A 20,666-nucleotide genomic window follows, 5' to 3' on the forward strand; every position below is an offset into this window, starting at 1 on the left:
ATAAGTAACCCTTTGAGAGTTGGGAGCCTTATTTATTTATTTATCTATGTTGTGTCTGATTGGAAAGTTTTCTTCATCTTTTTTGATGATTTATGCTTGTAAAGAAGATATGCAGAGATAATAATCTTTTCTATTTAGTTGGTCTGTGCACCTAAACCATTTCTTGTTATCCCTTCAAAATTTGGTAGATTGAATGCCAACTGCCCAATGTTAGCTAGATTTTTCTTGTATGCATATTGTTATTGCTCTAGTCTTTTTTAGAGAACTATTGAATGAGGCAGGCCTATTCTATTGGTTACTGTTTGCAGGGAAAGCACCTTTAGTCATAGCTAAGGGTGGCTTCTCAGGGCTTTTTCCAGATTCTAGTTATGCTGCATACAGTTTGGCAAATATGACCAGCTTAAGCAATGTGATCTTATGGTGTGATGTGCAACTGACAAAGGATGCAGTTGGAATATGCTTTCCAGATCTCAAGCTAGATAATTCTTCTGACATCGCAAATGTTTTCAAAAATAGTACTGTCTACCTTGTGAATGGGCAACTTATGAAAGGATACTTCCCTGTGGACTATACTCTGAATGACTTAGCAAATGTTTACTGTAAGTTCAACTTCTTTGAGTTGTTTCTAATCTAATAATAGTATTCTATGCATAGATCCAGAAATCCTGAATGAGATTTTTAAATTCTCAACAGAACGAAATCATACTGTTTCTCCTTTTGGACAATTTACCATTTTTAGATCTAAATTGATTGTGTGTGTTTCTTTATTTTGTTTTGAGTTCAATTATGTCATAAATTAGATCTCGTTGCAAGTTTATTATTAATATACTGCCATAGCCTGATATGTTTTGGCTGCATATGGTACTGCAGACTAGAAATAGGGTTCATTTTGAAAGTAGAAGCTGTTTTTATTGGCGAAGGCTTCCATCTTTCTTAGTTTAGGAGGGTCTTCGAATGATACTAAAAGGAAAATTCTCTAAGGCAGTTCTAAGATGGCATTGCTACATGGGACAGAGTGCTGTTCAATCAAGAAATATGTTGAAAAATGAGTGCATCTGAGATAATGGTGTTGGGATGGATGAGTGGCAAGACTAGAAAGAACAGAATCAGAAATAAGTACAGGCTGAAGTAGAGGGGACTTAAGAGTAGTTCCAATTACAATTAGTCACAAGTTGAAGGAAAGTTAACTTGGAAACAGCCTCTCTGTGTATCTGCAGGGGTAAGGCTACATACATCTGTTCCTCCCCAGAGCCTCATGCACTGGGCTGCCCTTTTCTTGGAAGGAAAGTTGACTGAGATGGTTTGGTTGTGTGTATAGATGACCAACAACTGAACCAATGAATAGTGAATTGGCACAAGAAGGCTCTGAAAGAACTAAGAGAAGACCCATGAAAATTTAATCTGAAGGGGTAAAAATATTATTTAAAAACTTATAAGTTGAAAGAAAACATGGCTTTTGATGGATCACAATGGCGGGGAAGATTTCATGTAGTGCACCACAAATAGTTTGGACTTAGTCTGAATTGAGTTGTGGAGAGTAGTGAATTGGTGCAAGAAGAAGGCTCTAAAAAGAGCTAAGGGAAGACCCAAGAAAATATGGTCTGAAGAGGTAAAAATTTTATTTAAAAACATAGTTTGAAAGAAAATGTGGCTTTTGATAGAGCACAATGGTGGGACAGGTTTCAGTAAGTAGCTGCTACCAAGAATCTGTTGTGGAGTTTGTAAAATGCTGGAGGATCCAAGGCTTGAGTAAGAGAGGGAGGTTAGTTTGAAACATTGTTCTCGTAGTGGCCTTTTGGTGTATTTGGTAGGAGAGAAATGCCAGGATATTCAAAAATAGGGGAGTCTTTCCAGATTTTGTATCCTAAAAAAATCTTGGAGAAGATGTTTTCTTGGATGGTTATTCACAAGCTGTTCAATAGAAAATATATTGCCTTTTTTGTACATGTCTGGTTTGGAAACTCTCCCCTTAAGGTTCAATTCCCCTCCTTTTATCCTTTTTCAAACCGTAAGGGTGAGCCTATTTCATTGTTCTTGGTTCCTTTTAATCCAAGGGCTGGGTTTGATTGGGACTTGGGCTTCAAAAGGGATTGTTGGATTTGGACCTTATCTACCTCTGGTCTGAAATAAGTAGTGTATTACATTTGTTCCAAGGTCTTGAAGGGGTGTTCCTGGATCCTTCAAAAAGGAATAACTGGATTTGGACCTTATCTACTTCTGGTTCCTTTACTTTTGCCTCTTTCTTTTTGTTCTTGATACAACTGACTGAAGCCTTGGAGTTCCTTTCCCTGTTAAGGAGATTTAGAGTAATCCTATACCACCCAGAGTGAGAGCCTCGAGCCTTTTGCTGGGAAGTTCTTTTGAAAAGAATTAATATCTATGACTTATTGCAAAGAAAAAGACCTTATTGGTGCTTATCTCCACACTGGTGCTATCTCTGTAAGGCCAATGGTGAGATTTGCTATCACTTATTAATCACCTGCCCCTTTGCTTGGAAATTTGGGATTGGTTTTGCTCCTTATTTGGGTGTAGGTGAAACCCTCTGCCAAATGTTCAAGGCATGTTTGCCTATTCTTTTGTCATTTGGCCAAAGAAGAGGGGAATAACCATAGTTGTCAAGACGATGCCTAGGCGGGCGCCTAGGCAACAAGGCGCCCTTTGAGGCTCGCCTTGCCTAATTGCCAAGTAGTTTTCTACTTCCTGCTATAAAATACTTTTTTATTCATTCTTTTTGAGATTATAATTATAAAATAAATATTATTAAACTAAAATAATCATTTTGTGTGTTTATATACTAGTTTCTTTTTATTATTTTCTTATTTTTTAGGGTTTAATCAACACAGACATTGCTAAATTCTGTATTGAACCCTCAAAGACTTAAAAACCTGAACCAATAAGTAAGGAAGAACTTAAAATTTTATCTAATCAGGGCACACTTTCCTCTTCCATATATTCTTTTTCTACTTCTTCTTCTTCTTCTACTACTACTACTACTACTACTACTACTACTACTACTACTACCAATACTTTTTATTTTCTTCTTTTCCTATAACAAAAATAAGGGTTCAGCCCCTATATTTTTTGAAATTTCCTTCTTCCTTTTCTTCTCATGAATATGTTGATTTTCTATACTTTAATATGAAATTTATACTTTTCTTATGAAAATCATGAATAATTATTAAAGAAATATGGTTATGGTACCTAGGAAACTACCCTAGGATCTATGTTTTTAACATAAAAAAATCCATCGCCTAGGCGCCCGCCTAGGCGACTAGGTGACAAGGTGCCCCCCAGTCACCTAGCCTCGCCTTGGCGCCTTGAAAACTATGTGAATAACTCTATGGAGCTGTAAACATGCAACTGTTTGTTGGACAATTTGGGAAGAAAGGAGTAAAGAAACCTTTTCTTAGAAAGAGAGGAGTAGGGATGCCTTAATTGAAGTCATCACTATTAGAGTGATCCATTGGGTGAAATCCCTGAAGCTTTTTGAGAACATTCCTGCTTGTGACCTTCCGATAAATTGGAAGGAAATAGCTGATTCTACACCTTTCAAGGATATTGTTAGGCCATCTTGGTCTCCTCCAGTGGTTTTATCAAGTTGCATTTTGATGGTAGTAGTGAAGGAAATCCAAGTCCTTCAAGGATTGGCAGTGTTTTCAGAAATGATAAAGGGAAAGTTATTGCTCTCTACACAAGTCCAACTGGGGTGGGTGACTTGTTAAGGGCTAAAATATTGGCTGTCATGTCATGGAGGGAATCCAAAACTCTAAGTAGTAAGCTGTCAACATAAGGGGATTCAAAGCTAGTTATAAATTGTCTTCAAAAGCAAGAGGAGATTGGATGGTGGGACTTTATTTATGAAAAAAGAAGAATTATGTGGCTTTTACAAGGAATGAAAATTGCTTTTCAATGGGTGAAAAGAGATGCTAATTCGTTTGCTGATACTTTAGCCAAACAAGGGGTGGGAAGAAATTGGCTGTTTTGGGCATTGTTGTAATTTGTGTTCTAGTTGGGAGAGCTAAGAGAGCTTATTGAATTTAATGAATCTGATTCAGTTATTGATAAAAAAATTGTAGTGCTTCCTGGGCAATTATTGTGTGTTCCCTGTTTATAGCCTCTTATTGTACAGGGATGCTTTTGTTTTATTAATGAAATTCATAAATTGGTTCTGGAGAGAGTGATGGGAGTAATAAAGTTAAATGGTGGCTTATTTTTGTTTCTGTTTCATTGCAAGGAAGATGTTGAATTGATTCTGGAGTTAAAAAGTTCGAAGGTGTAGGATTTTGACTTTCGATTAAGTTGGTGATTCCCGGTGGCAGGGGTGATAAGTGAAGGGAGAAGAAGATGTGTGGTGTAGTTAGGAGTGATGGGGATACCTCTTCATGCTCCGAGTTTTCTCACTCCTATGTATATGGAGCAAGATGGCTCTCAACTATTGTTTTTCTTTCCCTGCAGTAGGTCTGTAAGACTGGTATGGTGTTACTACTACTGATTGTAAAGGGTCTTAATCTAGCGCACTTTATTAAAGGCAGTAAGGTCATCTATAATGCCATCTAGATAATGTGCTGTAGATCATATTTCAAACCTTTTGGTCCATTGGATGATAGAATTGCCAAATCACCAAGCACTGTGAAAGTGTCAAACTTAGTCTCAAAGCAATCCCTGACCCAGTAGGAAGGATTACCACCTCTCAGCTTTGATGGCTTTTGCATCCCTAATTTTCTGTTGAAAGCTAAAATGTTAGATCCATGCTAATCTGCGAGAAAATGAATAAGAGGATCTGAACAAAGTTCCTTTGAAGGGCTTTGTTTGAAATAATTATGAATTCCTTGCTCATGTTGGGATAAGGCATGGATGATGATGATGATGATGAATTCCTTGCTCACCAAAGCCCAGAAGTTGGCAAGGAAAAGAACACTATCTCTTAAAGCTTCAAAAGATGCTGCACCCATCAATGAAGAGTTGCTATATATATATATATTTTTTTTTGATAAATAAGAGTTGTTATATTTTCCTTATAAATTTGCAACCAAACTAGCTAATCTATCAATAATGGAATTCATCTAACTAAAAATCCATATTAATAAAGCAGGATAAACTTGAAAGCAATTTAATCTCGTTCAGCATGTAAGATAATTGTCATAGAAATCCTTCCAAAACCTTTGCCCCATCTGATTGCTTTATAGAAATCCCCTTCAATCTAGAGGAGATGAGGACCTTCACAAGGTAACAACCCCAAGGCCAAAGAGAAGGCCATCATCTCCAGCTTGGTGGAATCTTTCTTGCCAACAGAGCCACTAATGTTACCTTGTTTTCGTCCATGTTAGGTATATAATGCCCATTTCCTGATGGACCTTTGCTCTACCAGAACTGATTTTGAATCTCACTGTCAGTGGACCCCCCCCCCCCCCCCCACAACCCCCTAGAAAAAAAAGAATAAATACATAAGTGTTCACTACAATCCAAAATGATATGATAGAAGACTTTGGAGATGGAGTAAGGACGGAAGTTTCTCAGTGAGATCTTTCTATAAATGGTTGGCTAGCTGCGAGGAGACCTTTTTCCCTTGGGTCAGGGTTTGGCATACAGGGGCACCCAAAAAGGTTGCTTTTCTGTTTTGGTTGGCTACTCTTAAATCATAACAGGTGTTTGACTGTTGATAACTTACTGAAGTGAGGCTGTTCTGTAGATAACACAATTTAATTTTTGTAAAGATGAAATGGAGACAGTTAACCACATATTCTTACACTGTCCTATTATCAAAAGACTGGGCCAAGATGTTTGATCTCTTTGGGGTGCAGTGGTGTTTCCCTGAAACCTTGGAGGATGCTGTTATAGAAGCTGGCATTTAACCGGTTTGATTAAGAAAGGAAAAGTGGTATGAGAAATATTGCCTTTAGCAATGATCTGGACGGTTTGGGAGGAAAGAAATGGAAGAATCTTTGAAAACAAAGAAAAGAGGGAAGAAGACATCTTATAATCTCTACGGGGAAGAATATACTCTTGGAAAAGGTTTTAAAAGGCTAAAGGCGTAGTTGAGGTGTAAGCCTCAAGGCATTGCAAGGCATAAGCCTCAAAGTTTGTAAATTGATGAAAATAACAAACAATATACCAAATTAAAATGATAGAAAGTACACATATTCTATAAACTAGAAGTTTATAAGCAATAAGTTTTGGCATTGAGCATTAAATAAAATAATAACTAATCAACTAACAATTATAAACAATTTACGTTGCATGAAAAAAAAAACAATTTAGAAGAAAGGAAACAACTTAGTTGATTTGATCATGATAATAATACTATTATTATTATTTTTTGAGAAGGTGAGGTAAAAGAAATTTTATTGATGAAAGATGAAAATGTTATCCATTAGTAGAAGAAATGAGAAAAATAACAAACTTGTGATATTACATTCAGAATAATAAGAAAAATCTCACTTGATTTATCCAAAAGAAACTAAGAATTTGATTAGTCCTTTTGGTTTTTCTTTTTTACCTTTTATTTGGCCTATAATTATTGAAGTGTTTTTCTATATGTTTTGAATTATAAAAATGCATATTTATATATATATATATATATATTTTGCATTAAATCATAAAGTAATCATTGATACTTGAGGCTTACACCTTTTTACGCTTCAAGCTATGCCTCACGCCTTGAGGCTTGAGGAATTCTGACAAAGTCTTAAACCTCAAATCAAAGTTGTGAGGCAAAATCTGTGTGCCTCGCTTCATGGCGTATGCCTCACACCTCAAGGCTTAAGCCTTTTAAAACAATGCTCCTGGATGGCAGCTCACAGTTTATTCAGAAATACACCTTATACCCAGTTTCTTGTTCATGATACTTCTTTCTGTAAGAAGAATTGATCGAGATACATGTTTGGACTGCACAGTTCCAGTCTGTGCAGGTTGTAATGGGTGTCTTTTTTTTTTTTTCTTAATACAATACCTTACACTTTTCTCAAAGAAAAAGAAAATTCTGAGCAGATTTCCTGATGGACTTGTGTTCTATTCCCTTCAATTCTTAAATCCATGCACCTTTCTAGAGAGAGAAACCTATCTCACTAATGCTTCCCCACCAAACCCAGATCTGGTTCAGCCCTTCCCCATATTTAAGGTTCTTTTTCATCCCATTAAAACAGTTTTCAAAAAATGCTTACTAAAAAACCCTATTTCTCAAAAGTTTCTAATTTTGAGAACTCCTGCCTTTTTGTGCCCAACCTTTCTTAAAACCAATCCAAATTTAACCTCATGCTTGGTTCACTTTCCTAATCTTTCCTTCTAAAACAGTTTGAAGAAATTCCATTCCAATCTTGAGATATTGAAATTTATTTATTTTCTCTCTCTAGAAATTTCTGCTTATTACATGAATTTCAGCACTAAACTACCCTCCTAGTCACTTCATGCAGCTATATAACCCTATACAACCCCTCATCCACCTTACCTAGGCCTACTCCTTAGCCTCTCAACCCCAAACCTTGGACCTAACGCCTTACCATCATCATTTAGTTTTCAGTTTCCCTCAAAATTGTTTGAGTCGAGCCTTGGATCATACCAATCCTACATCAGATGAGATGATAAACATCATCACAATTATAGTTGCCCATTGGATATGAGCTAGGGAAGTAGGGATGAATTCAGAGGCTTTCACATGGAAAGCCTAATTAGAGGATGGTCTTACAAGGTAGGCAGCTAACAGGGATGAGCTCAATCAAGTCAGGGAGACTCCCAGGTTGTGATTGTCTGGTTATTAGAGGGAAGTGGAGGCCCATGTTCAGACATTTAGTGAGGGAAGCAAGAGCTATAATCTCAAAGAAATTTTTGTTCAAATGGATCAGATGAATCAGTCATCATTCTAGCTGATGATGCAGCCCCTTCGGTCTTTGATCAGCTTTCCTTTATTTATCTCAGCTGTGGTCTTGGATTTTTCCTTGATCAGATTTATTTCAATTGAAAAACAGATAACAAAGTTGTGGTATCAGGTATGGTCAATCTGGGCTGCAGTTGTGGTGTGGTCGATCTGGGCTGAAAGAAATAGAAGGATCGTCCTTAACAAGTGCAGATCGAAGGATGCTGAAGTTGTGGTTGATCTATCTGGGTTGCAGTCCCTTCAATGTATGGAGTTTTGGAGGATGTATTGTGTGTGGCTTGTTGCTTTGGGGTCTGGGCCTCTGCTGTTGCCTCTTGTTGTACTAATTATCCTTTTATGCAATAAGATCTTACTTCACCTTTTTTTTTTTGATCAATAACAATCAGCTTTATTAAAATAGAAGGAAGCAGTTACAAGATATAGGGGAGGTAAAATGACTTAACTCCCCATCAACAAATTACAAAGAGAGAAAAATTAGAAATTAGCCCAAAACAAAGGCAACCTATTCACCCCTTGCTTAGCTAACCCATCAGCAAATGAGTTGGCATTTCTTTTCACCCAATTGTACTCCACCTCAATGTCCCTAGCAAGCCATTTGAATTTTTCCTTTCATTACTAGGTTCCACATGCTACTGTTGTCTTCCTTTAGCCATCTAACCATCACCTCCGAATCACCTTCAAGGACCAATCTTCTAATGTTCAATTGTCTTGCTCTTTGGATTCCTTCCAAAACCACAAAGATCTTGGCCCTGAGAGAGTCACCTTCTCCAATTGGGCCTGAATACAAGGCCAGAATAAACCCTTCCTCATTCCTGAAGACACTCCCAATCCCAGATGGCCCAGATTTCCAAAACTACTCCCATCAAAGTTCAGTTTTATAAATACAGAGGGTGGGGGAGTCCAAATGGGTCTAGAAATCCTCTTAACCTGAGCAGAGTTTGCTATCTCTTTCCAATTTCTCAGCAAGTCGGTCATGGAGAAGTTTGTAAAAAGGTCCAATGATTTCAGCCAGTGAACCACCCTTAGGTGTATCAAATTTGTTAAACTCTCAGCAGTTCTTTCCTTGTCTGAAAATATATGACAGTTCCTTTCTTCCCATAAGGACCAACAAACTGCTGCCCTGATGCATCTCCACATAATCCTCCCTCTTTTCTTAGGCCAACTGAAATAGGACAAAGAAAATAGACTTTGCACATTCAAAGGGGGGTTCCAATTACACCCAAAAAAGGAGAAAGCCCACTCCCAAATAGATTTAGCAAACAAACAAGTAACCATAAGGTTGTAGCCAGTTTCCCCATCAACCTTGTAGAGAGAACACCGATTTGGGGATAAACAAGAATTGGTCTCTTTCTTTGAATCAGGTCATTTGTGTTGATTCTTTCCAGGAAAGTTTCCCAACAAAAACTACCAACCCGAGGAGGAATGGGCTTACTCCAAGCCTCTTTAACAGGGAAGGGCAACCCAAGAGGAGTAGGAGGATGAGTTAAGGTTTCAAAAAAAGAGGCATAAGAGAAGGCACCCGAGGAGGGGGTCCATATTTTGATATCTTCTTTAGTGGGGTCCAGGAAAATATTATCAAGGATATTTAACAAAGTCAAAATGCAGTCCAAATCTGTATCCTTAATGGCCCTTCTTAGGCCTAGGTTTCACCCAAAGCCAGAAGTTGAGACTGAAGGAACTAAGAAGGAAGAGATAGGTTCATTTTTTAGGTTTGATAGAGCATACAAAGAGGGGAATTGTTCTATCAAAGGGGAATCCCCAACCCAAGTTTGTTCCCAAAATTTTATTAGGTTACCTGAGTTCAATCCATACCTGATCCAAGGAGAGAATGCTAGACATATATCATGGATGGCTTTCCAGTTTCCATGGAGATGCCTGTAGTTCTTTCCAAAATTCCAAGATCCCAACCATTATCCTCCAGCCCACGAATGCTAGCCACTATCTTCGTCCACAATTTGTCCCTTTCCAAAGGAAATCTCCACAACCACTTCCCTAGAAAGGCCATGTTTCTTTTCCTAATATTTTCTATCCCAAGACCTCCTAGGCTTTTACTTCTAGTTACCACCTCCCAACTCACCCTATGATCCTTCTTCTCCTCTCTTGGCTCCCACAAGAAGTCCCTCATTAATTTTTCCAACATGTTTGAGATTTTGGTTGGAATCTTAAACACTGACAGGAAGTAAACATACTGATTGTGTATGTTTACACTCACTGGAGTTGCAAGTAAAAACCATACTGATTGTGTAATAACTGCATGACATAGAAAAGGCCACAATTCTATGTACATATGTGTATACACACACAGGAGGGTGGATTTCATGATGTTCTTGATACTTAGAGATTTTTTTAGAAAAAGGTAAAGCATATATTTTCATTACTTGGGGCATAAATCTCTTGAAATTCATTTGCAACCACCAATGTATTTATATAGTGAGAGGCTATATAATAGATACACAAGTACAAAACCTCCCTACAAAAAAAAAATAATAAAATCAAGGAAAAGCAATCTCCTATTACCTTAGGCTCAGTTAGGGAAGAATGCAAATGCAAGATTTGAAATACCATATACAAGGTTTTGTGCTGAACTTATTTGTATTTACACTTGCTAAATATTTTCCTCGACAAATTGTCCATGTGACCAGTTTTATTTTGGAATACCTTTTGGTTTCTCTCATTCTAAATATTCCATAAGATAGCTGAAAGGGTGATTCTCCAATAGAGTTTTCCTTTACTTGCTATTCTCTTGATCTCAGTGTTTTAAAAATGCAAGGGCCTTCTAGTGCCCAAGGTGCAAGACATAAGGTGAGGAGGATGCAAGGGCTTTCTAACATAATACATATGTTAGCCTGAATTTTAAAAGAAATTAAATGTTTTAAAAATCCCATTGGCTCAAATGACATATAAAACATATTCAAAGTGAAAATGTGGAAGTGAAAGCAACCTTTTGGAAGAAAATATGGTGTAGAAAAACCGCTGCAAACTTGGAAACGGGGTCTGAGGCTGAGGAAGATGAAGATTTGGACTCAAGTGATGTTGAAATTGTTATCGCATGAAATTGAGATAAAAGAAAATATTGATCAGAAAAAATATCGTCATAACAGTAGAGCATCGAATTTTCAATATATTTTGCAGAATCTTGGCATTGCTATTAATGAGAAACACACAAGTAATCAAATCAGATAAAAAAAATTTATATGCTTCACCTAGTTATCAAGCTGCCAAGGACCATTGGCTCCTTTTATGCCCCACCAAATTACAGACCATGGAAGAGTATCCCTAGATTATAATTGGGCCATAAAACTAAAACAATAATTGAAGCCAAAATCTTGGTTGTTACTGCCATGCATGTGGATGAAATTGTTGTGTTTTCTCTTGTCTTATGCTATTGTACTCTATCTTCTCTACAGAAAGCTGGTTGAAGTTTTTATTTTTATTTTTTGATAAATAGCTAGTTGAAGTTTTTATTGACATAGTAGGTTCTTTTGAAAATTTATATTATTTAGACCTATATGGATTTCAAGATCTGGAGCCTATGAAAAGTTACTTAGTCTATACTGCATACTTTTTTTTATCATTCATTGCTTTATGGCAATACCAGATCACATGTTTTACTAATAATTATTTCCCCCTTGGACAGTAACTCAAGGAATTTACTCTCGAACAGATAAGTTTGATGGTAATCTTTTCAGTATTCTAAGGGTTGAAGAATTGGCGAGCCTAAGACCACCAGGTTTATGGTTGAATATTCAGGTAAATGATTTTTAAACTATAAGCTAAGATGTTCATAATGAGACACTGATACAAGAAATTGACATGACTCTCCATTTCCTGAAATTCAGCATATGGACATTCAGTATGTTGAATACCTTGCTTTTTTACTTTCGGTCTGTTTTAAGTGAACTTTCATTGTCCAGTACTTGTATCTTGCCAAATTGAAATATACCACCTGTATATTTCTAGAATTGTCTCTCCTGTGTACTCTACAAGTCTCTATGCAATAACAATTTTGCATCAAATAGACATCATGTTACTTGAACCTGGTACAGTAAGCATGTACAGACATCAGGGTATCCTAGATTGTAAGTTGCATCTCATATTGAAGCCACATTTTTTGTTCATTTTATGTCTATTAATGTTCGGCTTTGGTGGATAGATAAAAAAAATCTTTTTTTTTTTCTGTAAATAACCATAAAATTTTATTAAGTATATATTAGGCTTTGTGATCTTTACTTTATGACATGTAAAAGCAACTTTGTGCAAAAAAAAAAAAAAAAAAAAAAAAAAAAAAACGCTGGAGGTTAAGTCTGTTCCCAGTCCACCCCTCCCAAAACCTCAAATAGTTGGGAGTTGGGACCAACATTGGGTAATGGCCTTACTTTATGACACATGTAAGAATACTTCAGTGTCATAAATTCTTCGAACAAATGCGGTGCGATGCTTTTATTATAAAAATTGGTCTTGACCTAATTTCTATTCTCACATTTATTCCACAGCATGATGCATTCTATACGCAGCACAACTTGAGTATGAGAAGCTTTGTACTTTCTGTATCAAGACGTGTTATTGTCAATTACATTTCATCACCAGAGGTGGCTTTCCTTAGCAGTATTGCAGCACGATTCAGGAGAAGCACAACAAAACTGGTATTCCGCTTTCTAGGTGCCGATGATATTGAACCTTCAACCAACCAGACGTATGGCTCACTATTGCAAAATCTTACATTTGTCAAGGCATTTGCTTCTGGAATCCTTGTTCCCAAGACTTCCATATGGCCTGTAACTTCTAGTCTATATCTACAACCTCCCACCTCTGTTGTATCAAATGCTCATAAGGAAGGGCTGGAGGTTTTTGCATCAGATTTTACTAACGATGTACCTCTTAGCTACAACTATAGCTATGATCCAATAAAGGAGTATCTTAATTTCATTGACAATGGTGTCTTCTCTGTTGATGGTGTCTTGTCTGACTTCCCTATAACTCCATCAGAGGCCATAGGTATGATCTTTCCTCGTCATATTTTACTAGTCAAGCTCCTGATAAATTTATGCGTTAATTAACAAAAAAAATGACACGAGATAGTTGTAACTATATATATGCATACTTAAATGAATGTCTTCTTCAAAAGCTATTAAAACTACAAAACCATTATTTTTTGTGTGAGAACTAAGAATTTAAGACCTAACGTGGACTTGTTTGGGCTTGCCTCAAGGGGCGTGGTATAAAGGTGGCTCGTAGAATCAGGAATGTAATATGTTTTACATCACATTAGCTACTTGAAGTAATGCAATTGAGAAAAAAAGAGATTTTGGGTTTTATATGCTTGAAAATGTTTTATATATTTGATTTTATTGTTAAATTCTCATTTGAATATGCTATACATGTTATATTTATGTATTTTAATATTAGACAATAGGTTTTTTAAAACATTTATTTTAAAATTAAAGTTTATATTTTTATTAATATTATGCTTAATAATTTTTTGATTTTTTGCATTTTTTGGCTTTTCTTGGTTTTTAGCTTTTTTTTTTTTAATTTTTGTGCCTTGCTTAAAAGGCACGTGCCTCGCCTTGCACCTTGCATCTCAGGTGCAAATTGACCCTTGTGGCTTTTTTGCGCCTTGCGCTTTTAAAACATGACTTTCCTGCTGACCAACTTCCCCCCTCATATTTCCCAAAAAACAAATGGGTTCTAAAAAGTAGGAAAGGTGACAATAATATTGATGATGAAACTCAAAATTTTTTTGCTTAACTAATACTGTACATTGAGCATGCATTCTTTTTCACATTATTAGTAAGTTGATCTTTTATGGTTGCTGATAAAAAATTACATTCAAAATTTGTGAATGTTATGAAGAGAATGTCCAAAATTAATGGCGTGTTCTTTGCCTCAAGAGGCATCACCCTCATCCATTGTTATAATTAACAAGAATAAAGTAAACAGAAATTGTTGAAAGATTATAAAATAAATTGAATCTAAAGTTAAAATATCAAAGATTAAAGTCAAAATTTGATTTTAAATAAAACTCACTCTAAATAATCAAAACTTTTCAAACTTAACAACATGGGTGCTTTGAAACTCCAAAAAGTGGCATGACTTCTAGATATCCGGATTTTATTAGATCACTCGAATAGTGGCAACATGCTTAAGACTAAAGTGACAGTTTTTTTGATGAATGACTAAAGTGACAAAATTAAATCAATAACCATGAAATCTAAACTTATTAAAGGAAATCAAAATTCTAAAAAGAAAAAAACAAGAAACTAAAATGGGAAACCCAAGCTTATCAAAGGATGAAATTGTTATGGGGCACAATTCCTAAATAAAATTCATAGGTATGGTCTTGAAATAGGTATGGAAATAAAGCATAAAATTAACAAAAAGATGGATAAGACTAAAGCTAAGAAGGTTATTGAAAATCATAAATGGAAACTGACATGTGTTTTCCAAAATTTAAAAATAAGGTGGTAGGAAATGTCAGAAATAGACACTAGGTGAAAACCATGATGGGGTGTATCCACCTTTGAAAGAAACAAAATGTCCATATCCATAAATGAAGCAAAATGGGAAAAATTATGATAACTAAACTGAAAAGGAAAAACAAGAAGACATGATGCAAATACAAAGGCTAGAAAACAAAACAGATGTTGGGTAGAGCTCCTAGATGAAAATCCATAGGGAATAGATTTATCTATAAAAGGACTAAAATAATCCTTGAGGAAAGGATAAAATGGTAAAATATGGGAAAATGATACTAAAGAATGTAAATGAACAAAATGACAAAATCAAACAAATATAGGGAGGGGATCCTAAGCAAGAATCCATACAAAGGGATCCACCCTTGGAATGACCAAAATACCCGTTTAGGAAAGGACAAAATGATGAAATATGAACAGGGGAAAATGATACTAGATAATGAAAATGACCAAAATGATGGAATGGATAAATGTATGGTATCATAAGTGGAAATCCATAAAAATGTCCACCTTTAAAATGGCCAAAATACCCCTATAGAAAAGAACAAATGATAAAGAGTTAAAATAATGGGAGACAAAACTGACCAAAATGACTGAATGGATAAAATGAGGTAGCAATCATAGGTGGAAATCCATAAAAACAGATCCCTCATCAAACTGACCAAATACCCTTTGGAGAAGGTCAAAGTGATGGTACGTGTGGATTAAATAGTAAGAGCCAGTTGCTTGGAGGGGTTGAGGTGGTGGAGAAAGAGGAGCTAGATTGTTTCAGTCTTGTTAAGATGACATGACTAAATATCTTGTTGTGGTATGTTTGAGGCTTGCGTTCAAGCTGTAGAAGAGTGGTATTAAGCCCTTTCATATGGAAGCAAAATCCAGATATCTTAATGATATAGGAGACAGCTTCAGCACCTAGAAGCATCTTTTGTAAGCATTTGGGGTAATGACCAGAGTGGTTAGTGTGGTCAGTTGGTAAATGGAACAGCTAGGAACATTAGATATGGAACCTCGAAGAAAGTAACATGCAAGGACTATCATATTGGAGTTTATTATCTCATAGTGGAAGTGGAGTAGGAAGGTGGTCTTAGAAGCATTGCTACTGGAGTATATGGCTCAAATGAGCTGCAAAGACCTAATTTATGGGGGAAGCTAGATGGAGTAAGGGTTCAGGTGGTTGCTGCCATGGTGTGCAGGTGGGCATTTCAAGACAATCCGATTCTTTTATGATAAGAAAGTAAGATCACTAATTACTTCAGGCAGGGGGTTCACTGATTTCATAACCAGATGCTGGATCTGCCACTGTCTGGAGAGTATACATGGGCAAATAATCAAGAAATTCCAACATTGGTGAAGTTGGACAGATTCACTGTGTAATTTCACCCAGAATTGCATCAATCAGTTTGTCATGCCCCCTATTTCATCATGCACTAATTTCCTTAACAAGGAATGATAGGGAAGAAAATCAAGCCCATTTAGGTTTTATTATATCTGGGTCGAAGATGGAGGAGACAGTTGATCACCTGTTTTTACATTGTAATTTCTATTATAGCATCTGGGTGAAAGTACACAGTCTGTTTTCCTACAAGAGTTGCTATCTGGTTCTGGTATCAGTGGAGAGTTTCTTGAAAGGGAGGCAGTTACAAGGTTTGAGTAAAAGTGGAAAGGCTATTTGGCAAGCGATCCCTGGAGTTGTGTGGTGGTCTATATGGCAAGAGAGAAACTCCAGAATTTTTCAGAACAAGGGCAGTCAAAAGGAGGTTGTTTGGCATACAATTGTGGGCAAACTGTTTTCTTGGTCATCAGCTCAGTTTAACTTAAACAGTTCAGAGTTTAGTTCCCTTTTTGATTATGTAAATCTTTTTGTTAATGTTGATGGGATAGTGGCTTAGTTTTTGTATGGTTCTCCCTGTTACAGCCTCTAGTTGTACAGGGTTTCTTTTTTCTTTTAATGATATTCATACTTTACCTCTTCTCAAAAAATGAGACAATGGTAGAAATGGAAGGAACTGCTAGAAGGGATGGGTCCTCACATCTTGGCCAGAAAATTGCAGCTGCTAAAGGCAAAGATTAAAAATTGGAAAGAGGACGATTCAAATCCATGAAGAAATGGAAGGAACTGCTAGAAAGGATAACTTCAATTGGTAGAAAAGAAGAGGTAGGCACCATACAAAAAGTGGAAAGCAAATCCAGAATGGAGGCGAAGCTATCATTTAATGAAGTAACCTACTAAGGGAAGATAAAATGGAGACAAAAGGGCAAGAATGATGCAGATGGAAGGGGGAGACAAATTTTAAAATTTTTCTGTCAAATGGCCAACACAAGAAGAGAAAGCAAAATCAAACAACTGGTATTGAAAGGTTGAAGGATAGAAGAGAAAGATGCTTTGAAGGGAGAAAAATAGCGAAGCTTTGTTGCTTGCTTAACTATTACACATCCCTGATCCCATTAAATTCTTAAATGAATTAAAAACTTACTGGGTTACATGTTAATATTATAGCTTAGAAAATAAGAGGTAAAACTATTCTTAATACAATTGCATGTAATTTTCTATAATATTTAACATTTATGACTTTTATTACTTGCCTACTTCTTAAATATTACATGTTTGGCTTCAAAAACTTTTTTCTTCAGGATATTGATTTCTCCCAACCATTTTGCAGATTGCTTTGCTCATGCAAACATGAACAGTTCTGGAAAAGGTACATTACCAAGCATATACTGATGTCTTGTTGTAACTTGTAACTCCTAGATCTCTCTTTCATTTTTTTTGTTGGTGTTTTATAAATTTATATTTTAATAAAAAGCACTATAGACATCAATGCCAACTTAATTCCTTTACCTAATTTATCATCCAGCAAATCCGCTCATTATCTCACACAATGGAGCTAGTGGAGACTACCCTGGATCTACAGATCTTGCATATATGGAAGCCCGCGATGCTGGTGCTGATGTTATTGATTGTTCTGTTCAAATGACACAGGATGGAATCCCCATATGTTCAGGCTCTATAAATCTTATAGACACTACGAATGTTGCTCAATCAAAATTCAACACTCGTACCACTAATATTCCACAGATTCAGTCGACGCCTGGAATTTTTACCTTCAACCTTACTTGGGAAGAGATTAAAAAATTAAAACGTAAGTTGGAATTTACTTCTTAGTTGAAAGTTACCTCATAGACTGAAATTGTGACCTTATAATATCTATTTAAGAAGTCTGGCATGCTTAAAATTAGTAAAGAATTCATGCATTTCACATTAGATGTGGAGATTGAGGATCAGTATGTTATTTTCGGTAGGTATTTAGGATTACTGATTTCCTGTGCATACTGTCTTTCTGTCATGGATTGACTAGATATCGTTGATAGAGAATCCTTTTGAGCTTCTGTGCAGTGAAAATCCCAGCTAAGAACATATCCCCTTGTTACATTAGCAGTGCAATGGTAAAATCTCAGGCTGGCAAGCATGAGAATGTGGGTTAGTTTATACTTCTGGTTGCATAAGTGGAGATTATTGATCAGCCACAGTTCTGAAGGGGGTGGGTTGAGACATGGGAAGTCTCTCTCTCTCTCTCTCTCTCTCTCTCTCTCTCTCTTGTGTGTGTGTGTGTGTGTGTCTGTAAGAGTTTTTTAAATCCCAATGCATGGTGGAGGTTAATTTCCATGCAACTAGAGGAGTTAATAATTTTTTTTCCTGATAGTTTGTGTTTCAATTAACATTAAGTGTTGGAACCAAGGTTTAAAATGTTGATGTCCATGGAAATGTCGCTTACCAAAATATAGGACATATGTCGGAAATGTCAGAAAATGTTGAGGGGAAATATTGTAAAAATTAGAGACATTGTGGAAACATTATGAAATATGTGGAAATATGCAATGATATTTTGTAAAATGATAAAAGAAACATTAATACATATTTCTAGACTATTATCTTATTCCCAACCATTATATAAAGCTAAGAAACTAAGATCAATAACAAATTAGTAAATGATGATTTACTGATTTATTATGCATTTTGATGTTTTTACAAGGTTATCCGATATTTTATTTTCTTATTTTTAATTTTGATTTATTATAAATTCAAATATATTTATTTCACACTAGTAAATAGAAATACATTTATTCTGATTTTTTAAATATTAAAGTTATAATACATTATGTTTTATTATAAATTTAATAAACTGATTCTCCTTTTTGTAGTATTAAGGTTATGATAAATTCTGATTTCTTATAAAACTTAATGAATTTTTTATGATTTTTAATACTAAATTTATAATAAATTATGATTTAGTATAAACTTTAATAAATTTATTCTGATTTTTTACATTAAATTTAGAATATGATTTATTATAAAATTTAATAAATATTTTCTGATTTTAATAAATATTTTAAAAATACTAACTAGCTAATATTTTATTACTTGAAAAGTATTTTATGTTTTATATTATAAAGTAATTAATTTATTCTTTTGTTTTTATTTTTTGTTAATTCTTTTTGTTAGAGTCAGTTAGAAAAGGGTATTTTTTGGCTTTTCTCTTTATGTATTGTGTTGGCTGTATGTCTCCTCACATGCAGGGGCATTTCAGTCTTTTTGTATCTTATAATTTCAAATGCAAAGTATATGGTCGACTGGGTTAGACGAATAGTCTATCCAGTTTGACACTTTCTCTCATCTTCTTCTTCTTCCTTGTTCTTTCTCTCTTCTCTTCTCTGTTCGGCTGAACACTTTCATGGTATCAGAGCACCAGTATTAGAAGCCGACTGCAACCTTCTGTCTTCTCCTTCTTCTTTATTTTCGGTTTTTTTTTTTTTTTCTGGGCTTGAGAAATCTGGGTTAGGGAAGAAGGAACCCAGTCTTTGTGGCAACATCTAGTAGCTCGTGATAATAGGGTTTCTATTTCTGCGGCAGTACATAAGGTTTCACGACAGTAAGGGTTCTGCAGCAACCTTTTTTTTTTTATGGTGTGAGAAATTTGGGTTAGAGGACTGTGAAGTAACCCAGATTTCTGGTTCTGGTGACAGTAAGCAACTACAGCAGTTTGAGTGAACAAGAAATCCAAGGTTGTCTGTGTGTGGACTGCTGTCACTATATGTGACAGCTGTGGTGGTTGAGTGGGTGTAGTGGTTATGGTCTGCCCTCTAATGAGCAGTTTCAAGAGGGATTCTAGGTGTTTTTAAATCTGCCGGTGCGCAGATTAGTGTTCACAGTGGCTGAATACATGCTAGGGCAAGCGAGTGGTGACTTTAAGTGTCTTGGTGTTAGGGGTGTCAATGGACCGGTTTTGGGTTGGACTCCGTCCAAATCAAAATCCATTTGGACGGATTGGACAGACCAATAAGACATTGAATTTGGACAGACTGGACGGACCGGTATGACATATTGGATTGGACCTAGTCCATCCATAATGAATTTATATTGGATTGAGTCAATATCTGGTCCATTGATAGAAAATAAGAACATAGGTGTCAATGGACCAAGTTTGAGTTGAAACCAATCTAAATTATCAGAAATTTGAACAGGTTGGACAGTCTTTGGACCGGTTCAAAATGGTCCAAAATATTCATTGGACTGGATTGGACCAGGTCCATTTGTAATGGATTCACATTGGACTGGATCGGATTGGACCCTATCTAGTCCAATTGACACTCCTAGTTGGTGTGGAAGTAGAAGGACAGTAGTGCAGTAGCTGAATTTTTTTTTTGACCAACTTTGTAGAGTGATATGGCATCGGTGGGTGATTCAAGTGGTCCAGAATTCAAGTGTGATGATATCTCCTGATTTTTTAAGTGTACAAATGACATCCATCAAACTCAACGGTGAAAATTATGTTCCATGGGCCAAGTCGGTGGAAGTGTTTCTGAAGGCCAAGAAGAAAGTGAAACACGTACAGGAGGAGAAACCGAGTGCTGAGTCCCGGGGGTTTAGTGATTGGGAGCAAGAGGATGCTCAGATCATGACATGGTTGTGGGACAGTATGGAGCCAAAAATCAGTGTTAACTTTATATTTTTAGATATAGCGAGGATATATGGGAACATGTGAAGAAACTCTATTTGGGACAAGACAACACTACAAGGCATGGTTCAAAGTATCGATATGATACGCCCCGTATGGGGTGTATCGTATCGTATCTTTTGAAAACGATATGGTCCGAAACACATGTTTCCAGGTGTTTCGAACCTCCAATTTTTTTAATAATAAAAAACACGTTATAAACTTTCCAAAAAAAACAAACTTTGAAAAAAAAAGTGAAAAATAAATAGAGTTTCGACCGTTTCTAAGTGCCGATATGATACGGCCAAAACTCGTATCATATCGATACTT

The 20,666-nt window shown here is 36.0% G+C and overlaps 1 protein-coding gene across 2 annotated transcripts in view; it reads left to right on the top strand.

Annotated features, from left to right (window-relative positions):
• LOC104606556 (glycerophosphodiester phosphodiesterase GDPDL4) overlaps positions 1–20,666 on the top strand; it is a 30,997-nt gene that overhangs the window by 1,224 nt on the left and 9,107 nt on the right. For both annotated transcript variants that reach the window (XM_010271832.3, XM_088894670.1), the window contains exons 2-6: positions 309–599; positions 11,508–11,620; positions 12,364–12,865; positions 17,004–17,042; positions 17,199–17,483. In XM_010271832.3, the coding sequence (XP_010270134.1) occupies positions 309–599; positions 11,508–11,620; positions 12,364–12,865; positions 17,004–17,042; positions 17,199–17,483 (1,230 nt within the window). The remainder of the gene's footprint in view (positions 1–308; positions 600–11,507; positions 11,621–12,363; positions 12,866–17,003; positions 17,043–17,198; positions 17,484–20,666) is intronic.

This window comes from Nelumbo nucifera, chromosome 1 (assembly GCF_055504915.1).
Source record: "Nelumbo nucifera cultivar China Antique chromosome 1, China Antique-T2T, whole genome shotgun sequence".
Classification (NCBI taxonomy): domain Eukaryota; kingdom Viridiplantae; phylum Streptophyta; class Magnoliopsida; order Proteales; family Nelumbonaceae; genus Nelumbo; species Nelumbo nucifera.